The sequence below is a fragment of the Onychomys torridus genome, chromosome 18 (genome assembly GCF_903995425.1).
Source record: "Onychomys torridus chromosome 18, mOncTor1.1, whole genome shotgun sequence".
NCBI lineage: Eukaryota > Metazoa > Chordata > Mammalia > Rodentia > Cricetidae > Onychomys > Onychomys torridus.
This window is the reverse complement of record NC_050460.1, coordinates 63,908,032-63,916,991: the sequence shown is the minus strand read 5'-3', so window position 1 is coordinate 63,916,991 and position 8,960 is coordinate 63,908,032. Positions and strand designations below refer to the sequence as shown.

At 56.4% G+C, this 8,960-nt stretch overlaps 1 protein-coding gene across 2 annotated transcripts in view; it reads left to right on the top strand.

Annotated features, from left to right (window-relative positions):
- Positions 1-8,029, top strand: part of Znf76 (zinc finger protein 76) — a 28,713-nt gene extending 20,684 nt beyond the window's left edge. For both annotated transcript variants that reach the window (XM_036167633.1, XM_036167634.1), the window contains 10 exons: positions 313-512; positions 2,243-2,359; positions 2,588-2,663; positions 3,044-3,169; positions 3,303-3,482; positions 4,196-4,429; positions 4,519-4,682; positions 5,232-5,396; positions 6,479-6,592; positions 7,217-8,029. In XM_036167633.1, the coding sequence (XP_036023526.1) occupies positions 313-512; positions 2,243-2,359; positions 2,588-2,663; positions 3,044-3,169; positions 3,303-3,482; positions 4,196-4,429; positions 4,519-4,682; positions 5,232-5,396; positions 6,479-6,592; positions 7,217-7,321 (1,481 nt within the window). In that variant the 3' untranslated portion in view covers positions 7,322-8,029. The remainder of the gene's footprint in view (positions 1-312; positions 513-2,242; positions 2,360-2,587; positions 2,664-3,043; positions 3,170-3,302; positions 3,483-4,195; positions 4,430-4,518; positions 4,683-5,231; positions 5,397-6,478; positions 6,593-7,216) is intronic.
- Positions 8,030-8,960: the final 931 nt, after the last annotated feature.

The following is an 8,960-nucleotide window of genomic DNA, read 5'->3' as shown; positions in this document are numbered from 1 at the left end:
TGGGGCTCATCAGAACAGAGCTCTAGGTCTTTATCCTAAAACCAAACAAAGTGGGGTGTGGGGCATGATGAGTACCCAGGCAGGAAGCCCTTGGGGGTCATGTATGTTGAGATGTTGATGGACCCTGGGAAGCCTTGTCCTTATGCGGGACAGTCCCAGAAGGACCAATAAGAGAAACATCACCACAGTGAAGGCTGGAGAGACCCCACACTGAAACCCCCATTGGTGAACTCACTGCTCATAATTTCAAGTCAGGGTCTCAGCCGGGTCTCCCCCTGTGTGGCATCAGGACTAACTTTGTGTGCCCTGTAGAGGGCTATGACCCCAGCGCCCTGGAAGCTGTCCAGCTGGAAGATGGCTCCACCGCCTACATCCATCACCCCGTGTCTGAGCCGTCCGACAGCACCATCCTGGCTGTGCAAACAGAGGTGGGCTTGGAGGACCTGGCCGCAGAGGATGAAGAGGGCTTCAGTGCAGACACAGTGGTGGCCTTGGAGCAATATGCAAGCAAGGTGAGCATGCAGAGCCTGGCACTGCCATTGTTCAAGAGAGGAGGGCCTCACCCGTCCACCGCCTCTTGGAACTAATTGCCAAACCTTACTTGTCTGCCGAGTGTAGAGGTCGGTGCCTGGAACCCCAGCACTTGGCCTGTGGAGACAGGAGCTTGAAGCCAGCCTGGACCACACAAGATCCTGTCAAACCAAAAGGAAGCCTAGAACTTGACCTCTAGAGAATAGTGGCAGGCCTCTGCCCCAGCTCCTGCACTTCTCTCCTGAGTCCTTTTGAGCCGCTGGGGCCGTGACAGACAGCCGTGGGCACTCAGCGTTGGTGCTTCCTGAGGAGGAAAGGCTCCTGACAGGCGCAGTGGCTTGTGTGGCAGGGACTCAGGCCCAGCTCCACCAAAGCGCTTGTGATAATCATCTGCTCTTGGGAAAGCTCTGCCCGTGTCTTTTTACTGGTTTCCCACCCACTGAGGTACAATGCCGGTTTATCTGTTGCTTCTCTGAGACTCAGTCACTTGGTAAAGTAAACCCAGTAGGCAGTGAGCAGGCCGTGTGCACCAGGGCAGCTAGGATTCTGGGGATTGAGGCCTGACGAGAAGGCCCTGGTTCTCTCTCGGTCTTTGCTGGGCCTGTTGTCCTACCTGCTGAGGACAGACCTGTGGGCCATGGGCCTGCTCCCACCCTGGGCCGACCACAGAGACTGGCGGATGGGCAGTTCCTCAGTTCCCCAAACACCGGCTAACCTGCATGCTGGGAGAGCTGGTTTTATAAGCTGTAGGAGAAAAGAGGGGATTCTCATGCCTCTTCAAAGGGAAGCACAGAACTACCACAGGCTACTCGGGGCTCTGTCTCCTTTCAGCCCCTCCGTCTTAGGGTATGTTAAAGATCAAAGGTGAGGCCGAAAGAGAGCTGGGTTCTCTTAAAGCAGTAGCCGTGAGGTCAGTGCTGGCTCTGCCACCGCCCAGTCCAGCCTCGCCTCCCAGACCCGAGCTGAGTGAGTGAGCTAAGAAGGATCTCTTCCAGCTCTGATGACGTGGACCCCTCGCCCACTGTACCCACTGAACCCCGGTCTCCTGGGGGGGGGGGTCAGCAGGGCTTTCTAGCTTGGCCTAGTTCAAGTGCGGCCAACCCAGCAACTCTGCTTCTCACCTTCCCAGCTACCCCGGAGGATCCCCTGTACATTCAGCCCTCCCTGTCCACACCAGGGCTGCACCATGACTGCATGTCAGCCCTGTTTCTCATGTAGCATGTCTGCTTGTCTGTCCCTGTCTGTCTAGATGTGTTTCTCTGCCTCAGAGACACTCTCACACGCACATCATGTATGTATATACAATAGTAAAAAAAAAAAAAAAAAAAAAAAACCTTTAAAAAAGGAATTCTAGTTCTAAGCACATAACTCAAGGGATTGGTGTGTTCTTGTTCCAGCCCTTCCCTCCTAGAGTCCAGCCTGTGGCCACACAGAGCCATGGCATGCTGGGGGTTTGCGTGGGAAGGTTTGAACACTTGGTTCCCGGTTGACAGTAGGAAGTGTGCCACTGGGCATGGACTTTGAGATGTAAAGCCTCGCCACTGCCAGGTCACTCTCTGTCTCGTGTGTTGGAAGATCGACCACTCAGCCTCCTGCTCCTGACCCAGGAGTCTTAGTTCTGGTGCTTGGGTCTTAGGCTACAGCTGGGTCTTGTATCCTCTCTTCTCATCCTCCCGGAGAATGCCGAGGGACACCAGGATTGTTTTCTTAGGTTCTGCATGACAGCTCGGCTCCCCATAATGGCAAAGGGCAGCAGGTCGGAGACAGAGCTTTCCGGTGTGGCTACAAGGGTTGTGGACGTCTCTACACCACCGCCCATCACTTAAAGGTAAGGGCTGATGGACAGCTTTCAGCCCTGTCCTCTTCCGGGGAAGGCTGTAATTCTACCCCGTCACTGCCCCGGTCCTGGTCCTGCCCTCATGTTACTGCTGGAGGAAGAGGCATGTTCACACACATGTCTGCAAAGGAAGCTGCGACATAGTGTGGGAGGGAGGAGAACCAGAGAGCTGAGCCCATCCCCCATCCTGCTGAGTTATGGGTTTGCTTTTCCTCACAGGTACACGAACGAGCTCACACGGGTGACCGTCCATACAGGTGTGACTTCCCCAGCTGTGGAAAGGCCTTTGCCACAGGTAACATACCTGGATGAAGGCAAGGTCTGCTTCCAGTTGAGGGCACAGGGTTCTAGGTCCACTTGGGGACCTCCTTGAAGGTGGCCAAGCTGACCCTGCTGTTCCAGAGAAACCATTGAGGTGACTGGGGGGGCTGGGCCTCCAGGGGAGGCTGGGCTCAGTAGAGAGGCTACCTCTTGAGTCAGCCCTGGCACACCAGCTGTAGGCCCCTGAGGACTTGGGCACAGTGGGCTTTCCTTGGGCAGGATGGGACAGAGGTTGGCCTGGCCCTTTGGAGCCTCCCAGAAGACCAGTTTAGATAAAGAGCCTCTAAATAAGGTAGGCATTTAGGGATGAGGTTTCGCCGGCTGCTCTTCTTACATCCCACCACACATGGATAGGCTATGGGCTGAAAAGTCACGTCCGTACTCATACGGGTGAGAAACCGTACAAGTGCCCAGAAGAGCTGTGTGGCAAAGCCTTCAAGACCTCAGGAGACCTGCAGAAGCATGTCCGGACACACACAGGTAGGCTGGGCCCCACCACACCGTCCACGGCGGCCGGGGCTCACTCTGTTTTTCAGACTGAGTCCCCGAGCTCGGGGCTATCCCTTCCTACCCTGGCCCTCCTGAGCCATCCCTCCAATCCCTGTGTACACAGGTGAACGCCCGTTCCGGTGTCCTTTCGAGGGCTGTGGCCGCTCCTTCACCACCTCAAATATCCGCAAGGTACATGTGCGCACCCACACAGGCGAGCGACCCTACACCTGCCCCGAGCCCCACTGCGGCCGTGGCTTCACCAGTGCCACCAACTACAAGAACCACGTGCGCATCCATACAGGTGGGCCGGCTGCCGTGTGAGGACCGCCCTCCCTCTGCCAGACCCCATCTCCCTCTTCTGTGGGCTTCTGATCTGAGGCACCTCTCAGTTCCAGCCCTTCCCTGCCAGCCACTCCGGGCTGAGTTGGGGTGGGTCCCCCAAATGACTGTCACCTCCCATGGGTAGTTGGGTCTAGTCTGGCCGGTTTCGCCCACCCTCTGTGGACTCGGACAGTCCCTAGCCACATTTCCACACCTCCCTGAGGTCTCTCCCCATCCCCTGAGTTCTTGAAGGAGGCCCGGGTCAGGAGTGGTCTGGAGGAAGCAGACTGAAGTGTCACCTCAGCCCTGTGCACATGACTCTGGTGTCCTTACCCTTCCGGTGTCAGACCCCCATCCCGCTTCCCATCGTTTCTCACCCTGTGCCCGTTTCTCCCTCCTCCCCAACACTGCGCTCTGCCCCACTGTCTCTCCCCCTCTGCTCGCAACCCTTACCCCCCACCCCACATTATAATGCCCTGCCTTACTCCCTTCTCTGAGCCCGACCTTGCTCTCTCCGCCTTGTCTCTGGGTGCAGGGGTCCCACTCCCATGCCCTCCTGCCTCCCCAGCTCCTGCCACTCAGTCTCAGCTCTCAGCCCCTGTCCTCTCCCCTGGCTTTCCCTCCCCAGTCCCGGCCCCGACTTTCCCCTCGCCAGCCCCAGTTCCCGCCCCCCTCACAGCCCAGTGTCCCCAGGGGAGAAGCCATACGTTTGCACGGTGCCAGGCTGTGGGAAGCGCTTCACTGAGTATTCGAGCCTGTACAAGCACCACGTGGTGCACACACACTGCAAGCCCTATACGTGCAGTAGCTGCGGCAAGACCTACCGGCAGACCTCCACCCTGGCCATGCATAAGCGCAGCGCGCACGGGGAGCTGGAGGCCACCGAGGAGAGCGAGCAGGCCCTGTACGAGCAGCAGCAGCTGGAGGGTGAGGGAGCAGCCGCCCGGGGAGGTGGGGCCCACAGGGCCTCTCCTGGCATCTGGCAGCAGGTGACAGCCTGGGCCCTCCTCTCCTAGCTGCCTGTGCTGCTGAGGAAAGCCCACCAACCAAACGAGCCCACATTACCTACCTTTCGGAGGTAAAGGAAGAGAGCAGAGACATCCCAACCCAAGTAGCCATGGTGACAGAGGAAGATGGGGCCCCCCAGGTGGCTCTGATCACTCAGGATGGTGCCCAGCAGGTAGCGACCCTGGGGATGGCTCCTCCAGTCTGGGGCTCTAGGGAGCCCTGATGTCCTCAGCCTCAGCTCCCCCCAGGCTCCTGTTTGCCTTCTTAGACTTGAGAGAGCTAAGGCTGGGGGGGGGGGGCGGTGTGGTCACCTGCTCCTTCCAGTCTTGTGTCCTCTGAGACCGATGTCCTCATCTGAATGATATGCATGTCCTCAAGAGAGTCATGTCAGTGCATGGCTCTCAAAACTGGAAGTCTACGAGTGTTGCTGGCCGCAGGGTGTCCTGCCCCTTGGCCATACTCATTGTCTAGGTACCTCTTCCAGAGTGATCAGGAAGATGAGTTAGGTGGAGACCCTGACCTGCATGCAGCGGGTTCCAGAGTCATGTAGTGGGAAGTAGACGAGCCAGCGGGATGCCCTCAGTGACCCTCTCTGCACCCGCGGTCCCTGGCCCGGCTCCCACTTGCTGCATGCCACGCATGTCCAGCAAGGCCGGTGGCCTCCTGTGGGTGCGTTGACAGCCCTCCTCTGATGCTGCAGCTCATCTCCCCCTGTTGACAGGTCAGCCTGTCCCCGGAAGACCTGCAGGCCCTGGGCAGTGCCATCAGTGTGGTGACCCAGCACGGTAGCACCACCCTCACCATCCCCAGTCATCCTGACGAACTGGCCACAGCTGGCACACATACCGTCACCATGGTCAGCGCCGATGGCACCCAGACGCAGCCCGTATGAGCAGGCAGTTTGTTCTCTGTGTCCCTTCCCATGGGGGGGGGGGGGGGGGGGGTGCGTTAAATGTGCAGTCCAAACTAATCCAGATATTTCATGAAAGGAAGATACCATAAAAGGTCTCCCTACCAGGCCTAGCTATGGGCCTGTAATTGTAGCTACCTGGGAGGCTAAGGTAGGGAGATCACAAATTTAAGGTCCATCTGGGCAACTTAGTGAGACCCTATCTTAAGCTAAAGGGTAAAAAAGGTGCTGGGTGGTGGTGGCGCACGCCTTTAGTCCCAGCACTCAGGAGGCAGAGGCAGGCGGATCTCTGAGTTCAAGGCCAGCCTGGTCTACAGATCGAGTTCCAGGAAAGATGCAAACCTACACAGAGAAACCCTGTCTCGAAAAACCAAACCAAAACAAAACAAAAGTATAGAGTACACTCAGTAGTATGTGTGAGGTCCTAGCTTCGATACCCAGTACCAAAAACAAACAAATGAATGAATGAATGAATGAAAGTCTCCCCTCAAAGGCCAGGTATGGTGATGCACACCTTTAATCCCAGCACTTGGGAGGCAGGGGTAGGCGGATCTCTGTGAGTTCAAGGTCAGCCTATTAAATACAGCAATTTCCAGGACAGCCAGGAGAGACCTTTTCTCAAAAAACAAACAACAAAAAAGTCCCCTCAGCAACCTTCATCTTTAAAGCAGACATCTCCAGACAGTGTAGGACAGGACAGGAATGGCGGCCTTCAGCTGTAATTCAGCTGCTGTGTAATCCAGCTGCTGGGGCTCAGGGTCAACCTGGACAACTGGTGAGACCCTGTCTCAGAAAATGCAAAAACATTTAAGGACTAGGGATGTTGCTTGGCTGCCATACCTGCCTTAACTCCTGAGTTCAGTCTCCAGTACCCTCACTACCACACCGAGAAAGTCCTGCAAACTGAAGAAAAATCCAGCCGTGTTTAATCCTGAGCTCCAAGCTACTTAATCTGACCCATGACGGCTTTCTCCATTGGGAATGTTTTCACTTGCATGGGGAGGGGATGGGTGCTGCAGGTAGATGGAAGGAAGGTCTTTCTGCCTCTGTGTTTGCAGGTCACAATCATTACCTCCGGGGCCTTGGTCACCGAGGACTCAAGTGTAGCATCTCTTCATCATCAACAGGTGGCGCTATTGGCCACAGCCAACGGAACGCACATCGCAGTGCAGGTGGGTAGAAGAGAGGGGATCCAGACCAGAGAGGGCAGTGAAGCAGGGGTCTGGTGCAGGAGTGTTGGGAGGGAGCCAGGTTTGAGTTCCTTTCTGTCTACGTCCACACATCTGAGGGACAGTGGGGACATCCTTGCCTTGGGGGTGACTGCGGCAGCAACCTGAGGAGAAAGCTCGAATCTTCTTGAGTCTTTCTCTTCACCCAGGAGATCAGAGGCTGGAGTACATTCCCTCCAAGGACCTTCCTGGACAGTTACTCTTTTTTGGTTTGGTTTGGTTTGGTTTTTCCAGTCAGGGTTTCTCTATGTAACAGCCCTGGCTGTCCTAGAACTCACTCTGTAGACCAGGCTGGCCTTGAACTCACAGAGATCCACCTGCCTCTGCCTCCTGAGTGCTGGGATTAAAGGTGTGTGCCACCACCCAGCCAATTACTCTTTTATGAACTGTCTGGTGTCTCTGACCCTGAGGCAGCCTGTGGTCTGCCAAGGCCGGCCTCACAGGACTCTTTATTGGGAAGTTTCCTGTATTAGAGCCCTAATAAGGAAGATTAGATGGGATTAGACGCCTCTGTTGGGGTCTGGAAGGGAGGGCCTCACACGGAACTTCTGCTGCACCTCTTCACAGCTGGAGGAGCAGCAGACCCTGGAGGAGGCCATCAGCGTGGCCACTGCTGCCATACAGCAAGGGGCTGTGACCCTGGAGACCACCGTAGCGGAGAGCGGTTGCTGAGCCCAAGTCGACTGGTCCCCACACAGCACTGGAGAAGGTGCCATACTCTCAGGCGGCCCTGCCTCGGGGGGCCCTGGCTGTGGCTGACCCCAAGAAGATGGCCACATAGGCCTCCGGGATGAGAAGGCGGCAGGAAAATGACCTCTGATGGACAGGGCTGTGGGCCACACCCAAGATGAGCGTCAGGCAGTGGGCATTGGGGGCCGAGGACAACCAGTGTGCTGCTCACCAGGCTGCCCCGGACACCTGCATCCCTCCACTGAGGGATATTCGCTTCTGTCCACTCCTTTCTCAGAGACGGGCACTAGGTGGATGAGGACTGGCCTCCACCCTGACTGACTGGTCTACCACCAGGGGAAAGGTAGACAGTTCTTCAGCCCAGCGCCTCCCAGCAATAACCACCTCCTGGGGGTAGGGTGGCCAAGATGCCTAGCCACTTGGTACCAGGAACTTCCTGCCACCACAGTCAGAATTAATTCCTCAGGGGCCTGTGGCTGGAGTAGGTTCCCAGGCCGTGGCTCCCCAGTGGCTCTTCACTCTGTCCATGGCAGAGAGACAGAGAATGGCCTGTACCTAGACTGCTGGGGTCGGGTTTAATTTGTTTTGTGGTTTAGTTTTTTAATTCTATTTTGATAATTATTTTTTTTCCTGCTCTGGGTGGTGGCAGCAAACGGGTGAATGATATTTAATAAAAGTTGCAAGTTTCCACCTGGGTTCTTCCGTCATTCAGGGCTGGGCGCTGGTGGCAGGGCTCACTGGGTTCCAGCCCGTTTCCCTAGCTAGCACAACTCTGGGCAGCCTTCTCCATGGGTTCAGGCAGGAGGAAGGCCCCGGAGAAGATGAGCCCTGAGGAGCTGCTGGGGCTTTCTGCCCACACCCACGCCAGATAGGACTGGAGTGGCCGTGGTCCCCAGGCTGGGTCTGAATCTTGGCTCTCACCATGCTTTGGCCTGGACGAATTCAGGCCTCCTGTCTTTCTGTCACTGAATGGCGTCCAGTCCTTCCTTTCTGCCACCCAAAGCCCCAGATGAGGGACCTCCCTGGGCTTGCTGAGGTTCTAACACCTCACTGCCATCATGCCGACATCCTAACTCTGTCACCCAGTGAGGGGGTCAGGACACCTAAGCCCAGGCTGTGGGAATCCAAAGGTGCAGGGTGACCCCACTAAAGAGTGAGTCGTAATAGCAGCCGCACGGGACAGATATCGGAGGGACCTCATGGAGAGCAGCAGCTGTAGGGCTGTACGAATTAGGGGTGCCTCTTCCTCTCTCTACCACGATCCTCTAATGGGCCCCCAGACCCTTACTGAGAATGGATGCAGAGCACCGAGGACCAGGTGCATCCTCTCCTGGGGTACCTAGAAGGCTCACATTTGCTCTTTGTTGTTTTGGGGTCTTTTGTTAGTTTGTTTTTGAGACAGAATTGTGCTTCATAGCCTGGGTATCTCCAAACTTACCCCTAAGTTTCAGAACTCAAAATGAGGAGCTATGGTGTGTGTCTCCATAGCCTGCTTCCCCTTTACTCTGGGCACCAGCCTGTGGAAGTAGAGCGGCTGGGCACGCTCCCCTGGGAGCAGGATGTCCCAGAATTAGCCTGCACAAGGCTTCATTGAACTCTGATGGCCACCACGATAGGGGTG